At 40.7% G+C, this 18,287-nt stretch overlaps 1 protein-coding gene and 1 long non-coding RNA gene across 3 annotated transcripts; one reads left to right on the forward strand and one right to left on the reverse strand.

Moving 5' to 3' along the window:
- The first annotated feature begins 12 nt into the window (after nt 1–12).
- On the forward strand, nt 13–4,513 carry LOC140689287 (uncharacterized). Its single transcript, XR_012064182.1, has 3 exons — nt 13–102; nt 2,196–2,428; nt 4,219–4,513. It is a non-coding gene; the product is annotated as an uncharacterized lncRNA (long non-coding RNA).
- DSCC1 (DNA replication and sister chromatid cohesion 1) lies at nt 458–17,645 on the reverse strand. 2 transcript variants are annotated; one of them, XM_072949657.1, is made up of 10 exons: nt 17,634–17,645; nt 17,058–17,328; nt 14,606–14,774; nt 12,340–12,474; nt 9,972–10,062; nt 7,997–8,135; nt 7,434–7,486; nt 7,057–7,211; nt 4,502–4,650; nt 458–1,716 (listed from the first exon to the last, which is right to left on the reverse strand). In XM_072949657.1, exons 2-10 carry the CDS (start codon nt 17,234–17,236, stop codon nt 1,608–1,610), a joined length of 1,179 nt encoding a protein of 392 aa, XP_072805758.1. In that variant the 5' UTR covers nt 17,237–17,328; nt 17,634–17,645; the 3' UTR covers nt 458–1,607. The 2 variants fall into 2 exon arrangements, with proteins under 2 accessions (XP_072805758.1, XP_006211488.1); XM_006211426.3 differs by lacking the exon at nt 17,634–17,645 and having other exon boundaries at nt 17,058–17,371.
- Nucleotides 17,646–18,287: the final 642 nt, after the last annotated feature.

Consider the following 18,287-nt stretch of genomic DNA (forward strand, 5'->3'; position numbering starts at 1 on the left):
AGCGGAAGTGGGACGGCGGTGAGGGCGGGAGCCGGAAGTTTCGTCAGTGGGCGGGGCTTACATGAGTTACCGGCGCTTTTGCGTCTGCCTTTGCGTATACAGGTGAGAGCTGTTAAAATTTAGGAAAACAGACGGGGATGTTTTGTGCGTGACGCGAGAAGAGGAAAAGGAAAGGAAGAAACAACTTCAGAGGAGTAAAGATCTAGCGCAAGCGTACTGAGAAGTATGAGGACAAAGTTTGCTAAGAGCCGGAGGCTGGGGCTGGTAACCCGGGACATAGGAAACCAAGAGAGGTGTGCCTCTGGTTTGTTGTGTGAACAGACGCCATTAACTCACTGGGCCCCTCTGACTTAAGTGTAAAATACGTGATTAGACCTCAAGTAGTCTAACTCAAATTCCAGAGTCCTCACTAGGCACTGCTGCCTCAGTATTTAATTAAAGCAAATAAATAAGTGGATTATAATGATGCAGAAAAATTTATTGAAACACCAAATATTTTGAAGCCATCGTATTCACATTTCATGTGCATGAAAATAAAACAGTTGTAAATTCCAATAACAGTTAAATCTTGATTAACTATGTATTATCCATTCACTTGTTTTTCTTTTAACTTTGGATCAGATTTAACTTTGCTTATCCCTTCCAACTATCCTAGTGACAAGTTCATTAGCTAAGTTAAAATTAATTTGAACTTTGGTCTAAACGAAAATGCATTAAGGAATGTAAAGATGTAAAGGAGCTTTATCAAGCATTCCAAAACCAGCTAGAAATCACTTGCAGTTTTCTAGTGAGTATTACCTGTATCCTTTATTATAGGATTATAAACTACTCTATTACTATTCTTCACATAGGATTAGTATTGACATGGGTCTTCTTGAATTATAAACTAACACCATTTTGCATGGAAGATGGAGAATATTTACTAGGATGGACAGATGCCATTTGGTTAAAGAGATGTTACTGGGTTAAGGAACAAATGGGAGACAAAGAAGCAAAAAGGGAGTACATAAACTTTCATCCCAAAGTGCATGTGTACATCAGCCAGGTGAACAGGAGCAACTGTCAAGCCAATTTCATCAGTACAAACAACTAATTTAGATAACTGATAGCATCATGTGACTTCCTGTTTTGGTGGAAGGTCAAAACTAAAGGGGAACTCACTTACTTGAGAAATGACATTTAAGTGAATAAATAATTTTCTTCTAGTAAACTTACTATTCAGTTCTCTGAAAACTTTTGAATTTATTAATGATTAGAATGTCAAATCCTAATTAAAGTGTAATTTTAAATATAAAAAACCAAACTATTCTATAAATAAAATCATATAGACTACAGAGAAATACTAAAATAGGAAATAAAACTTTTTGTCCTTGTTTACACTGTGTACATAACACAAACATAACCTGAAAGATACAAGATATCCTATTACATTTAAGAAAAAAAGAAGAGCAGTAGTTTCAAAATGCTTAAGATGAGGAGAAAAATGCCTCAAAGGTCTAGGTTTTTAAGTCTGGAACACAAATACATTAAAAAAAAAACAAAACACCTTTCTCTTACAACTAGCAACTTTACAAAGCACTTTAGTCCCAAAGAAAAGACTATTGTCCTTAAGAAATTGGTCTCCTTGAGTTATAAACTTTAACACCATTTTGCATTGAAGATCGGGAATATTTAGTGAGTAATGCACCAATGGTTTGCTTCTCTCCACACAAATCTCTGTGGGAACAATAAAAACAAAAATGAACATCATTAAGTATTCTAGGGAACATAACACAATGTTCACAATACTAGTTATTTACATCTCTCCCCTAAATCCATCTTTCCAACAAACATAAGGGTGTGTGTTTGTGGGAGCGACAGGGTAGAGAGAGGTTATGAAGCCATAATTGTACATTACATGTATGTATGATCTTCAACCTTCTTGATAAGAGTATGAGTGATATATTTTTTAACCCCATGTTACAAATGAGGAAACTGAGGCTCAGGTGGTAAAGGGTGGAGACAAATTTTGCAGCCAGCTCTGCATGACATCAAAGTCTGTGTTTTTTCCATTATAACACACAGCCTCCAAATCAGAAATGCAAGCAACGTGATACAGCGGGGTCTAGACTCAGAGAACCTGGATACTAGGCTACCTGCGTGAGCTTGTCTAGGTTACCTACCCGATCTGAACTTTAACTTCTTCTGCACCTCAGAGAGAAGACTTTGACTGGAACATCAGGAGGGAAGGGAAGATACGTGAGGACATAAGCTGGAGAAGGCAGCAAGGGCAAGATCACATGAGGCCTTGAAGAACACGAGGGGAGCTAGAATTTAACTATAAGTATAACGGGAAGCTACTGGGAAGGTTTTAATTCATGGAAAAGCATAACATAATCTAAGTTGTAAATAACGGAGGCAATGAGTTAATGATTATGGAAGCTATGTGGTGAGTACACAGACAGTTCATCATATTATAGTGTCATTTTTAAATGTTTACAATTTTCTAAAAGTTTAAAAAGGGTAGAGAGCAAAACCAGAAGTAGGGAGACCAGTTCAGAGGCAAGTATGAGATGATCAGGATTTGCTCATAGTCTGAACCAGGGGGCAAGAGAGATTTAAAAAAAAAAGACAAGGATGATTTTTAGATTTTTTGCTTGAGGAACTGGATTAATGGCAGTGCGGTTAACTCAGATGAGGAAGATGGGGTTTGGACAAAGGGAAATCAACAATTCCAACAACAGAAACAATTCCTATTCGATGTCCAAGTGGAAATGTTAACTAGGGAACTAGATATGAGAAGCTGGAGCTCAGGAAAGAAGTCAAGTAGGAAGATAAATTAGGAAGTCACTGAAATGAAATCCAGGCCTACATAAGGGCACCAAGGGAAAAATATAAAATGAAGAGAAGATGGCCAAGAACAGGATGCTGGAACACTCCGACATTTACAGATTGGGAAGGGGCAGGGTATAGGTCAGCAGCAGAGTGCACGAGGTCCTGGGTTCAATCCCCAGTACCTCCATTAGAAACAAACAAACCTAACCCCCCCCAACAGAAATAAGTAAGTAAGTAAGTAAAGGGAGGAACAGGAAGACATCAGCAAGAGATGGCAAAGGAGCTGCCTTGGGGGAGAAGTGAGAAAGCCAGTGTTTCAAGTAGGAAGTGGTCCACTGTGTCAAATAGTGCTAAGGGGCCAAGTAAACAAGGACAGACAATTGACCACTGAAGGCAGGAAGATGGACGCCATTGGGTTAAGAAAAGATGAGACACAAAGAAGCAGAGAGTAAGTACACAAAGTTTTACAAGGAGCTTTCTTGTGAAGGAGAGCAAAGGACATTGGGTTCCAAAGATTGTTACTGTTGTTTTTTAAGATGAGCAACACTACAGAATGTCGAGTCTTGCTGGGAGTAATCCAGTTGTTAGGGAGATACTGATAACACAATGGGGAAGGGATAACCAGAGGATGCTAACAAGGCCAGAGAGGATGGGTCTACTGCAGAAGGAGGATTGGCCTTAGTAATAGGGTCGGCTCATGCCTTACACTGCAAAAGAAGTGTGTGCAGACACAAGGAAGCTGGCAGTCTGGGCTGTGGGAAAGAAAGTAGCTCTCATCTTTTCTTGTCTGCTTACATTTTCCCAGGAAACAAAGTCATAAGCTGAGGGTGAAGAGGAAACGGGGTGTTGCTGGTATAAAAAGAGAAACGAAGATGTAACATGAGTTCCAAGGCTAGAAAGTTTCACGAGACCATGGTGCCTTGCCAAGGGCCCTGCTAACTACCATTGGAGGTCTTGAGTGAGACTGGCAAGCCCCATTGTGTTAGTTTTCTCCAGGAAATTTCAGCTGCCCCGCTGCAGGTACAGAGTAAGCAGAAAGCTGGATTTAATCTTTGCAGATTTTTGCAAAGAGATAATGACAAGACACAGAGATAGGGCTCAAAGAGTAGAGTGTGTACAGTAAGAGTTAGAAAGTCTGACCCTGGAATCCAAGCCAGGTAAAAAGGACGGAGAGGACCCGAGGGGTGTGACGCACAGTGAAGAAGTGGTAGCATTAGTGGATTTGAGGTCGGTCCTGAAAGCAGTGACTTTAGGGCTAACTTGTTCTTCTGCAGTCTGGCTTCTACCAAAACGTTAAGGTAAGGCAGTGGGAAAGAAAGAAGGTGGCCATCAGAAAGGAGTGCTTGTCTTAGAGTCATAAGGGATATATAGTCGACTGTCCCTCTAAGAGTTGCATTTCTGCAGGGAGAAGAGCAGTGATTCTTCAAGATACAAAATCCAGAATTATATAAAGTATACACAATCTTGGCCTACAAGGCCCAGTAAGGAAGAGAGATGACACATAACTCCACTTCCAGGATCAGGAATTGTGGAGAATGACAGAGAAGACAGCCACCACTTGAGAAAGTCTGGAAGAAAGCAGTGTCTTCAGGGAATACTCAAAAAAAAAGTTCTAATAATTTAAAACCCCATGCCACTCATTAGAAAATGAACCACCCTCAAAATCCATTTGTAATAAATTACTTACTGAATGTATGGAGCAATATCTTCTTCTGTCCACTTCTCCCTTAGAGAGAACAGACTATTAAAACGTTCCTGATTATCCTCAGGTAAATCATCTACTTTCAGCAAAAATATAATTTCCGGTCTTGAGTGTCTGTCCACCAAGGCTAAACCCTATAAGAAATGGGAAGAAAATGGACAGTTAAAGTAATAGTCTAATGTTTAAAAATGACTCATTCTTTTACCTTAGGTTTAGCTTAGCCCAAAGTATTTAAAATGTCAGCCACATGAAACTTAAACAAACTACCCAGAACTTACAATAGCTTTTTTCATAAGAATTGCTCCTCTAAGCAGCGACTTACTGTCCCTTCCATAATCTGGCTTTTACTACCACCAGTTCACCGAGAAGGCTCTAGTTCTAAAGGTTACCGATAACCTGTCATTACCAAATCAGTGGGGCCTTTTCTTGGGTTCACCTCACTGCCCCATGTAGTTTATTAGTGTTGATCACTCCTTCCTCTAAATCTTTAAGCCTGCATCACTATCTTATTATTTTCCTCCTTACTTGATGTTGTAGTTCCCTGGGCCTCTGTCCCACCCCTGTATTTGATCAGCTGTCACTGTCCTGGGTAACTTCCTCTACACCTGTGACTTCAACCGCTACTTAGTTGCTAATGACTGTAATAGTTGTATCTTCCACTCAAATCCCTCTTCTAAGCACCAGATCTCTATGTCCAAATCTATATATGAACTCACTGTGCTTTTCACCCAAACCTGCAATAGTCCTGCTTGCTATCCTAGGAAACCAGGAAACCCAGGCACCATCCTAGATTCCGTTATTCAAAACCCACCTCTAAGTGGTCACTAAATCCTACAGAGTTTAAGGCCTCAACATTTCTCCCTCCATTCCCCATCACCCATTCCTTTGGCCAGTGCTCTCTTAGTTACAAATACTTAAGTTTTGAAAGCCTGGGCAGTTCTCCTTTTTCATAATCTAGTCAACCTTGCAAAATCCATCCATCCTCATTACTGTCATAGTGCTCTTTCCAAAATGCAAAACTCATCGGGTAGCTCTTCTAATGGATGCCATTGAATGGCCCCAAAGTGCTTTCTAGATGGAGCTGAAATTCCTGAGCACAACCCATAGTGTCCTTCACCAACTCACCAGCACCCTTCACTCCAGCCATGAACCCCTATGATGTGTCCCAATTTTTATCCCTCCATGCCTTGGAACATACTCTCCTGGATTCTTGTCTCTGCCCTTCCGTCTGGAGAGTAATAGGTCATCCTTTCAAACTCGGCAGCTAAAACATGCATTCCTTCAGAAAACCACCCCTGATTGACCAGTCAGATGGGTAAGCTCCTTTATTTGTTCCCGTAACATCTTGTGCGCGTTTTTCCCATGGCTCTGCATTGTAGGAAGAGATATATACGTGTAACGTGCATCCCCATTGCCAGTCCCCAGGCTGAGGACCTGGATGGCACCTTGCATGACATTTTCTCCTCACCATCTAGCATGGTGCCTGGACACAAAAGGAACTCCGTAAATATTGAGCCAGTCCTTTCACTTATGTAACAGATTCTTATCGAGCATACACTCCATGCAAAGTAGGGTGCTATACACTGGCAAGCAGCAGTGAAAAAAAATCCTATCAAAGTGGTGAGCAGGGAACCACATAACGAAATGTTCTCCCAAAGCTAAGTGATAAGTTCTATGAAAAATCCAGGGTGCAATGGAAGAGTAAAGCAGGAAGCATTTAGAGTAAAGGAAGGCCTCCTCGATAATTTGACTCAAAGATGAGTAGGAGATATCCAGGTGAAACTGGGGAGAGGCTTATTCTAGAACAGAAAGCCTTGTGTGAAGGTCGTACGGCAGGAAAGAGCTTGATGATCTTGAAAACCCGAAAGATGGCTGGTCTGCAGGGAGCAGGAGAGAAAGCAGCAAGAGCTGAAGCTACAGGGGAGATTATGCAGGGCCTTGCAGGCCAAGATTGTATATATTTTATATAGTTCTGGATTTTATATCTTGAATGCAGTAGGAAATCATTAAACTGACTTAAGCAAGATACTCATCTAATCTGACCGGCATTTTTTTAAAGATAATTCTAGTAGTAGCACAGAGAATGAACTGGAGGTGGGCAAAGTTAAAAGGACGGAAGGCCCACTGAAGGATGCCATTGCTCTTTAGAGCCAGACGAACATGATAGTCTTGGCTAAGATGGTGGTGGCGGAAACGGAGAGAAATGGAACAAAATGAGGTGCACCAGGTGTGAACCAGGATGAACTGTAAATGGGCCTGAATGATCTCAGTGAGGTGATAGAAATGTTCTAAAACAGATTTTGGTGGCTGGTAACTCATTAAATTTAGGTTCAATTGTGACATGAAAAATGATACTTCTGTCAAGTGGGTTTCTTTGTTTTGTTTTGTTTTGTTTTAAGGATTTTGTGATGAATTGAATATGGGGTACACTTGGAACAGGCAGCTAGGAAAATAAATTGGCTCCAAATTCAGTTCCCATAAAGGTTTCATTCACCTAGTAATCCGATGAGTTACGGAGATAATCACCGTCACTGCTTTACCTTAAGCTGATCAAGCCTAGTTATCATTCCTTCAGGAACACTCTGTTGCCACACTTCTTGAAATTCAGCAAGATTGAATTTCACCGCATTCTGAAGTAGCATTTGTGCTGTGGCTCTGCATATTTTATCTGCACTCAATTCAAAATAAACTTCACCTAAAGAAAAGGTATCAGACAGTTTCACATTGTGTTCTGACAGTTAATTACACCAGTGTTTCCTTTTCCCCAATGCAGTTTCACAGAAGGAATTATACACAACTAACCGCCCATCCCCCCCCATGGAATTCTTATTTTTAACAGGAAGACACTTGAAAAGGGCAATATCAGTTTTAACACACACAAATTAAAATACCAATTAAAATACTTTCCCAATCTTACCGTCCTCTATGTATTTCTTTCCATAACACTTAAGACAGTGTTCAATCATTTCCCTGAAAAATGTAAAACACTGATTTGGAAAGTTTTCACATTTTTATGCATCATATTTTAAACACCACTGCTAACTAGGAACTAAGATATAAATTTGAACATATGTAATATATATACACAACTAAATATATGTATTTATATACTTTTTACATATATATAATACTAAATGATTTTAGTTGCCAAGTAAAACTTTACCTTAGAAACTAAAATATACTAGAAAGCTACTATATGCCAGACCCCATGGTAAATATTTTTACATGAATTATGTGAGCACACATTTATTATTAGAAAATAGCTTAAGCGTAATAATTTCTTTTTATTTTTTATGGCAGGAAAAAAATGATGCACATTTATTCAGTCCAGTGACCAAAATTCCCAAGACCTTCCTACTTGTATAGTTTTAAAACTTCTATATCGAAATGTAAAGTCTATGCCCTATGCTTAGTTCCACCCTGGAAAATAGTTTTCTTCCCCTTCAGGAAATCTGGAGGGACAGTGATTAAAATACTTACTCTGGCTCCAGTGGTCCAAGCTCCTGAAGGCATATACTCAAAGGCACTTTACTAAAAGGCCAGGATTCAGAATCCACAAGCTGAGTGATGTGATTCAGAAGTTTCATCTCGTAATCAAATTCAAGAATCCTCCAATAACCTACAAGTTCCAAAAGTTACATTTACCAAAGAACATTTTAAGCAAATTAACTGGCTGGTGGATTGATAGCATACTCTTGCTCTTGCATAAGAGAGACACTAAGCTTAAGTCTTAGCTTTCTTTATAAACAATGCTTCTGTTTATGCTTTTCTCCCAGTCATTACAAATTGTGTCTTAATGGGGATCAGGTGGTTTTTAAAGAGTACTTTACATTTGACTAACACTTTTTTTCCCAAGTGCTTTTATATTCAGTTATCTCACAATAACCTTGTGGTTCCAAATGGAAATGTGGAAACTTGTGGCTGGTACAGTCATTTCATTAGAACGTCACACAGGTGAGGTGACGGTCATAGGCTGGATATCCCACACAGTCATTTCCATTGTGGGCACTGCCATGGTTACAACCCTCACATCAACTATCTTGGAGAGGTGTTCTCATGCTCATAAAGCAGTCTAGCTCATACAAGAGACGACAGGCTCAGAAGTACGATGTGGACCAGTGGCAAAACAAAAGCTGAGCATCGAGATACACTTCCCTATTCCTGTAAAAGGTTATGAAATGCCATCTTATAAGCGAAGGCACTACCAACCACCCCTGGAGATACAAATCAAGTACACATCCAGCATTTCCACCGGGGAATGTTGCTACTCTTATTCTGAAAAAATAAAGGTGATGTTAAAAAATGGAATGTGTGATGTAAAACAGAAAAAGAAAGCTAGGGGAGAAAAGTCTATGCACCCCCATCCCCCTACATACACACCAAAATATTATCCATTGCCACAGAGTACGTGGATAATGCAGAGGGCTACACTAAATCCATCGTTGTTTTTCTAAGGTTAACATTCACGGTACACATTACCACAGTAATTAGCAGCTGGCACCCACAATTTAAAGCTTTATTTCCAATGCTGAGGACCAAATGTGTCTCAGGGAACCACAACAAAGAGCTAAGTGCTTCCAGTTAGTTCTGAAGTTGTGTGCAGTTGCTTGGAATTCACCACATTTGAGAGTGAAGGTCTCACAAAAGCTAATCTTGCTCGGAGGATCGCGAGCAGACTGAAGAATGCATCCACTGAACCAGGCCAGTTTCCTCCTTCCTAACACACAGGTGCAGAATTAAGCTGCTTCTCCCGGCAAGCTTATGAGGGCTGAAAATCCACACAAACATCTACTCAAGTATTACTGCAGGCCCAGATGCTGGGTAAAAAAGCTCCCGCTCCAGACTAGAAGCCAGTCAAAACCCTGAAGGATATACTACAGGGCTGCTCCATCAGCCTCTGAGACCAACACACACCACTACATCTTTCACTCAGGTTTATTATGTAAACTATTTAACAAATATTCAAAAATATGTTGAGTTATCCCATCTTCTAAGCAATTTGGCAATACAATGCGGTTATCCAATTGCTTCTGAGCCAGGAGTTCAAGTACCTGGGTTTTATGCCTTATTCTATCACTGACTCAACATGGAACCCTGGACAAGTCAGTTTCCCTTCCTAGGCTTTAGTTTCCTCACCTGTTAAAAACAGTGAAGGGATTCGACTGCCTGATATGTAAGACCTTTCTAGATCTAGCATGGTTCTTCTAGTACCATTTAGTCCAAAGAAAAAGGCCTGTACAGAGTGGATAAAGTCGCTGGTTGGAGACTGACCTTCTCATGTCAAGGTGATCACCTACGGTCTGTACCCTACACCCAGAAGTAAAAATGTCATCATCTTTGAGCCCAAAAGAAGATTAAATAAATAGCATGAAACAGCAATAAACAGGTGAAGATGTCCAAAAATTTCTCTCTGATACCCAATTCCACTGTTTTTAATAATAGTAAGTAAAACTACCTCCAATCTCACAGGCATTTAGAACTTGTAATTGGGCCATTATTTCTTCCTCACTTGCCTGAATTCGATCAAGCAGATCTTCAGTTGTATACTGAAACAAAAACAAAAACAAAAAAACACATTTTAGGGCATTCAAAGAGTTTTTTTTAGACTTACTGACATAGAACAGATTAAGGCAATACTTATAGGTACACTAGCTTCATTTCTTTTGTTAAGGCGTAATGATTACTACACAAAATCAGTGGCTATCTAAGAAAACACAGGGTAAAATCTTTGTGATGTTGGATTTAGCAATGGTTTTAGGTATTTTACCAAAAAAAGAAGCAACAAGGTAGAGTGCACACTTAGCATGCCGGAGGTCCTGGGTTCAATCCCCAGTACCTCCTCTAAAAGTAAGTAAGTAAGCAAACCTAATTATGTCCTTCCAAATAAACAAACAAAAAGAATGCACTACTTACTCTAAAAGTAAATAAACAAAGACAGAAGCAACGAAAGAAAAGTAATGTGGACTTCATCAAAATGAAAACTTTTGTACTTCAAAACATCAACACAAAAGGACAAATATTGTTTGATTCCACTAATATGGGAGATTTGGCATAGGCAAACTCAGAGACAAAAAGTAAAATAGTGGTTGCCAGGGGGTGAGAGGCAGGAGACACTGTGGAGTTAGTGTTTAATGGGTACAGAGCTTCAGCTTGGGAAGATGAACATTTTCTGTAGATGGATGGTGGTGATGGTTGCAGAACAATGTAAGTGTATGTAATGTGAGAACTATACAGATAAAAATGGTTAAAATGGTAAATTGTACTTGTTAATTTATACAATTTTTTAAAAAAATCAAGAAAGGGAAAAACCCCATAAAATAGGAGAAAATATTTGCATATCACATATCTGACAAGGAACTGGTATTTTAGATCATATAAAGAACTCTCCTACAATTTAGTAATAAAAAGACAAATAACCCAATTAAAAATTGGGCAAAGGAGTTTCTGTATAGACATTACCCAAAGGTAAATAGTCAACAAGCACATGAAAAGATGCTCAACATCATTAGTCATTAGGAAAATGCACATCAAAACCATAATGAGAACCTTTTAAACCCATTAGGATGAATCGAGAAGACATAATAATAATTGTTGTTTAGGATATGGAGAAGTTGAGACCCTCATATAGAGGAAATGTAACAGTCACCTTGGAAAACAGTCTGGCACTTCTTCAAAAGGTTATACAGAGTTACCACATGACCCATCAATTCCATTCTTAGGTATATACCAAGAGAAATAAAAACACAGGTCCACTAGAAACTTGTACATGAAGGTTTACAGCAGTTTTATTCATAATAATCAAAGTAATCAAAAAGCAGAAGCTCCCCACATGTCTATCAGCTGATGAAGGATGAATAAAATATGGTATATCCATAAAATGGGGTATATTCAGCAATAAAAAGGAATAAACTACTGACACATGGTACAACATGAATATAAACCTTGCAAACATCAGGCGAAGTCAAAGCCAGTCAGAAGAGGCCCTTCTTATATAATACAACTATTCATATAAAACGTCCAGAAGAGGCAAAAATGAATAGAAAGTAGATTAGTGGCTGCCTGAGGCTGAGGTGGGAGAGGGAAGGAGGGAGAAGTAGGATCAGAAGGTAGGAGCTAAAGGGCACAGGGCTTCTTTTGGGGGTGATGAAAATATTCTCAGCTTCATCGTGGTGACGACTGCACAACTCTGTGAACGTACTAAAAACCATTGAATTAAACACTCTAAAATGAGTGAACTGCTTGGTATCTGAATTATATCTCAATAAAGCTGTTGCAAAGAAAAAGAGTTCAATCAGTCAAACTTCTAAGACAAATATGGCCTTCAGAATACCAGTAGAGTATTCTAGAATTTTGAATTACATTTAAAACTTAAATTTTTTTAACTTGGTCTATAAATATTTTTCCATACTTCCAGGAATTAGTGCATTCTGATTTTCCATTTTCCTAATGCCTTTTCTCAAGAACCCTTAATTATAATTTTTAATTAAATAAAAATGAACTTCTAAGAAACTATTATTTCATAGTTAGGAACATGAGAAGCTTTCAGCTATACAAATGTCACCATGATATCTAGGATTTGCTTTAAAATACTCCAGAAGAAGGGGGGAAAAAGGTAGAGGACAGCAAGGGGATGGAAGAAATGAGATGGACAAAAGATTGATAAATGGTCAATAGAGTGATGAATACGTGGGGGTCCTTCTGCTTTTAGGTATGTTTCAAATTTTCACAATATAAACTCTGGAAAGACTGTCACCATTAAGTGCCTCTAATTTGAGTTTTATTTTTTAAATTCCAACTGAAAAAAACAAAAATAATAGTCTTACTTTTGGGTGACTGGAATCCTTTTCTTCTTGACTATCAGGTCCTTCATAGGCGTTTTCCATCAAAAGTTTCTTGAGCTTCTTTAATTTAGGTCTACATCTTCTCACTTCCCAATAATTATTGGAAAAACCAAAGATCTAGAAATTACAAAAATATAACCTTTTAGGGGCCATTCTAAAAGAAAATTGCAATATAAAATTTCAACCAACCCACCCACCCTCAACAAGAAGCAAGAAAAGGGAGCCAAGGTATTCTGCTTTCTGTGGAGAAGGCACTCATCCAGCTTTCTCAAGGAGATGGATGGTTGTCTTCTAGAAACACTTTTTTCAAACCCCAATTAAGAAGACACTGCCAATATAGCGAGAATGGATAACTGAGCTCCAAATCTCAAACATACTCTGGAAACTAGAGTAAAAAAAATCACCAGGATGGTGACAATCCTAGTAGAAACAGGCAAACCACGGAAACAACAGAAACGGAGTATCTTTAGGGAAAAAAAAAAACTTTGAGGCTAAAAAACAAAATAGAGATGAGACATTACCACAGTCTTCAAATAATGAAGGGATGTTAAAGGAAAGAGGGGGTACCCTTGCTGGGTGTTGCTCTTGACGTCAAAATTAAGCAGAAGTTAAGGAAGAGAGACTTCTATTCAGTGCAAGAACTGCCTGCTATTTAGAATGGCAGCTAATTCCTTATCGGACTCGTGAAAGAGTTAGAGGCCTATCACTTAAGGAAATCCAGTGGGGGATAAATACCCGTTCTCCCTCTCTGTATCTCTAGGACTTGCTTGATATCTAGCACTTAGTAGGTGCCCAATAACTGTTTCACATGAAAAAAGGCTGAAATGAATTATCTCTGGGGTGCCCTCCAACTCGAAAATGAAAGGTCAGGGGATGCTTCTACTCTCAAACTGGTCTAAGCTTTGATTGACAAAACAAGGACCAGATGGAGCCAGATATTGCTGAATCTGAGGGCTTTAAAGCAAAAACTTAAGGACCAGAACAGAAAGATTGATTTCATCCACCGTTCACAAACGGCAGCCTGCTGGCATGTCTATCCAGTGCACAGATGCTGGTGTGTGCTTTTGTGCTGGGAAGAAGGGAAGCTCAGTATAGAGTTTAAATTAGTTCCCAACACTGAAAAATAAAGAGGTTTTGCCCCCAAAATCTAAATTGTAAGCTTTATTTGGAAAAAAGATACCAGAAGATCTGGCAGTGCTGAGCCTGCTTTCCCCACAAGGCCAAGAAATGACCACTCACCTACTTGGGGCTTGGGCACTCCAATTTGCCACAGATCCCACCGTTCCCTGTTACTCCTGAGACTGGGTACCCACTGCCACTTAGCAATGCCAGCCTGCTTTGCTCGTGTGCATTCCTGACCTAACCTTTTTAGGCAACCACAGATTAAAACTTCAGTTAGTAGGTCTTTAAGTTTTTCTCAGCACCAGTCCACAGAATTCCTACGAGAGCTCAAAGGTACTCACAGATGTTTTTATAACCTCACAAAACAGGTACGTGAAAAAATAACATCTTTTACAAAAGGACGAACCACCAATATTTCCAGTTAATCACGATGAAAGATGTAACACTACAAAAACCAAATACAATATTTACTTCAAGTTCTTCTGTTCTAGCAACATCCTATGAATCACTGAAATGTCCCAATAGTTTCACTCATTTCTATCCCAATTTTGTTTTTAGGAAATACTTGGCCTAAAGTTGCCCTGATAGAATTAAGGGCTGTGCTTTGATTGTATAGGTGTAACAGTCTAGCCAGGATGGAGACGTTTGTTTGTTATCTGCCATCAGTAGTCTCCAAAATAATTAAGAATTTGTTATCCATGGCTATAGGTAGTAATAAACTAAACCAACTTCAAAGGTGAGAAATACACTTCCCTCAAAAACTCAATGTCTTCATTTCTCTACCTGATCTAATGCACTAGTTATGGTTTGAGGAAGTCTCCTTTCAAAACCTACCCACAGCAAAACTGATTGAAAACAGGTAAAAATTTTAGAATGAGTCACCTAATAGGAGATTTTCAGAAATTGGTCAACTTATCTGGTACTTAAAAATCAAATTGGGAAAATAAAGACAACTTTTTACAAGACTCCACACAAACAAACAGTAACGCTGAGAAATTTCAGATTTCACTGGAGACCTTTTCAGACTCTCTGTGATTATACATTTAACACCTGGAGTCTTTAATGAAAGGCAAGATGAGCACATGTGTTTTCATTCTCACATAAATCAGGAAACAGAAGACAGTACCTCAGTGTGAATAATGTTACAGTGCGTTTCTTCCATCTGCAGCTGGTCTGGAGTTTTACAACCAGGAATAAAAAGCAACATATTGGAAGTGTCTGCGATTTTCAAGTCATAGGTTTTGTCTCTACTGCACAGCACAGCCTGCTCATCTTTATCACCACGAATCACAAGACTGCAGGAAAATGGGGAAACAAAATACATGGTTTATTGAGACACCAATGGATGTCTTCATTATAAACGGCTCCAAAATCCTCTAGGCTTGTAGGATTTAAAACTGAGTCTTGAGGCTCTGTCTGGTCCCTGCTTTCACAGTCCTTGCACAGTGATGGTCTTCACAGGGCAAGGACTGAGCCAACTAAGAGCCAGAGGGGCACCAGGTGGCCTCATTAAGGAAAAATCATTCAACACGGGCAAAAAACATCTAAAGAGGCCGGATGTCACATGGTATCTTTGTGCAAACTGCTGGGAAGCGTACAAAACAAAACATCCGGAAGCTTCAGTCAAGATGTCTGTTTTCTAATATGCTAAAGCAATACTTCTCAAACTTACGCAGGCACCTTAAGGAATCTTGTTAAAAAGCAAATGGGATTCAGTAGGTCTAGGATGGGACCTAGGATTCTGCATTACTAACAAGCTCCCAGATGATGACCGTGTTGTTGGTCCTGGTACCATCCAGGAGTGGTCCTTCTTGTCTTGTCCTGAGTATTACCTAACAATCAAAAGAGCACATCCTGGTTTAACCATCACTTATGCTGTAAAGAAACTGAGACTTTGAGAAAAGACAGCTGCAATACTGAATACAAATATTTAAATGATATATTTACAAACGAGGCTAAATGTCTCTAACAAAGGGTCACAGGTAGAGAAAAGCAAGAAGGTAAAGGGGAAGATAAAAGTGGAAGAAGAAAAACTAATGATAAAGATGATGGAGATGACAAAAAAGGAGTTGATTCTATTTTTCCTTGTCTATAAAGTATTTTATCCTCTATACACAATTCACTTCTCTTAATAATTAAAAACCTGAAATAGAAGACTGTAAATATTTTTTAAAACTAAACCTTCATTAGAGGGAGGGTATAGCTCAAGTGGTAGAGCGCATGCTTAGCATGCGCGAGGTCCTGGGTTCAATCCCCTGTACCTTCTTTGAAAATAAGTAAATAAACCTAATTACCTCCCCGTACCCAAAAGAAAAAACAAAAACAAAAAACTAAGCCTTCACTTAAGTGAAAAGAATAAAAGGGTTTTCTTTTCTTAGCTTCTTGGTCCTAAAAATTTAATAGTCCCAAGTACCTACTCTTCAACATTTATTTCTACACTGCTTTAATATTTTGTTTAAAACAACTGTCCCTTCCTCCAGCAAGAAAAATTTTAAAACACACGCTTTTCAGGCCCTTCTGGTTTTTGCCAGCTAGATTAACTATAAAAGCGGACAAAAAAAGTCCTCACACCCGAAGTCTTTTCTCAAATTTCTGCCAACTCATCTGGGACAAAAACCCATGAGTGAGGTTCTCCTTTAGTTCCCTTAAAGATGCTAAACTATAATACTGTTAGGTGAGTAAAGTAGGAAAACTGAAAGCCTGAAAGATTGAAAGATTACAAGAGAACAAACTAATAAAATACAGGTGTTGGAGGAACGACAGTGGAGAAGAGAGCTAAACCAGAAACCTCAGTATCTCACTTCCAGGGACTGCACAAGGTTGAGAGAGAATGGACTTCTCCTATGACTGTTTCTTTTGGTTTGGGAGGGAGGTAATTAGGTCTGTTTATTTATTATTAGTTAATTTTGGGTTTGTTTTTTTTTAATGGAGGTACTGGAGGTTGAACCCATGACCTCCTGCATGCTAAGCACACACTCTACCACTGAGGTATATCCCCACTCCGCCGACTCTGTTTTTTAACCCATGGTCTTGCAGCAAATGGGTAGCTGACCTGGAAACAGAAAGAAACAGCTTCAGATCCCCACTGAGTGACCCCCAAGCAAGTGGGGTTTTTTAAGGGCCTTACATAATTACTTCCGTAAAAACGGCTTTAAACTTATTTAAACAGTCCTACCTATTGTCTGAGTGAACTAAATATAAGTGGAAGGCAAAGGAACTCTGTAAATACCAGATATTACTGTTGGACTTTAAGGTAGAACGGCAGTGTCCTGCGCAGTCCCTAGCCTCACTGTTAACATCTTCAAAACTTCACTGAGGTTCTATTTCCTGACTTGTTTCCGCCGACAGGCCTCCAAGGTCAGCTGCACCAAGTCCTATTTATCTCCTCGGTCCAGCTAACCCAACAGACTAGCAGGGGTGGGGACTCTTCGGGAAAAGTAGCGAGCGCGCTGGACTGTGAGGCCCCTAGTCAAATCAATGCACTTCTCTGTCCCAATTTCCCCATCCTGTTTCCTCGCAGCAAAATCAGAAGGTGGCTGGCAGGAGGCTGAGGGAGGCAGACCCCGGCCTGGGCTCACCTGTGTCCCGCCTCCAGCTGCTCGCACAGCGCGGGCTCCAGCTCCAGCAGGCAGAAGTCGCCGGCGGCCGCGCTGGCCCCGGGGCCGAAGCCCAGGCAGTGCACGGTGGGCAGCAGCTCGGCCGCGTTCAGCTTGGCGATCTGGAGCGTCGCGTCCACCTCCTCGCGGGTCCTCCTCATCGCTGGTCGGGGTCGGGGCGGGGGTCCCGCCGCGCCGGGGGCCGCAGGTTTAGTTAGTGCCGAAGAACCAAGCCCCCGGAGTTGTCAGGACCCTGTGAAACGTACACAAGAACCGGGCTGTTTCAAAAGCGCGCGCAGACGGCCGGGGGCGTGTTTCCGGGGCGGAGCGCGCCGCGGGGGCGTTCCCGGGGCGGTCCGCAATCTTCCCCTTGGCTCGTACCCGGCCCAGGCCTGGGCACCCCAGGCGGAGCCGCGGCTGCTGGAAGAAAACCCGGCTTCCACGAGGCTGTCTCAGCGGAAGCTCGCAGGAGCCGGGCTGCGACCCCGCGGGGCGCCACGTAGAACCCTCTCCCACCCCTTCCGCTGCCCTCCTCCCCGCCCAGTTTCGCGCCAATACCCGCATTTCCTCGCCATCAAAATAGTCTCATCTTCTGCTAGCGGTGGGCCCTGTGATAAGCACTTTGCAAGCATAATTTCCTAAGTCCTTCACCACAACCCTGTGAAGTGGGCCCTTTTAAAATCCGTTTTGAAAATGAAGAAGCAAACCCCTGACCCAGAGTGCAGGGCCAGGAGGTCGTAATACTGATTTCAGCCTAGTCTGTTATGGCTCTGAAAACATCCGGCCGGGTTTGCGTAAACACCTTGGACCCGGAGCGAAGCCCTAGTAGAACTGGACAGAGCATCTCACTTCTTGCGGTCTGGGGACCATCCGTCGTGTCTGGGAGTCTATGGCTTGGACTAGGTCTGTCCATTCACTGAGTACCTACTCTGTGCTAGGTGGTAGGTGAGGGGCTGAGAGTTCAAAAATAATGATGAGGGGCCCTGGGTTTGAGAAATAATTTTTGAGATTAAATGGACAACAGTGGCTATTTGATTATACAGGGGGAGTAAGGGAGGGGAAAGAATGAAGGATGAATTCTAGATTCCTGCAACAGTAACTTCATTTCCGGTCATTTACAACACATTGTAGGAAGGATAGGAATAGATTTGGGGTGAGATGAGTTCTGGTTTTGATATGTGGAGACTGAGTTGCTTTGAGAATATACATATG

This window comes from Vicugna pacos, chromosome 25, assembly GCF_048564905.1.
Source record: "Vicugna pacos chromosome 25, VicPac4, whole genome shotgun sequence".
In the NCBI taxonomy this organism is placed as follows: domain Eukaryota; kingdom Metazoa; phylum Chordata; class Mammalia; order Artiodactyla; family Camelidae; genus Vicugna; species Vicugna pacos.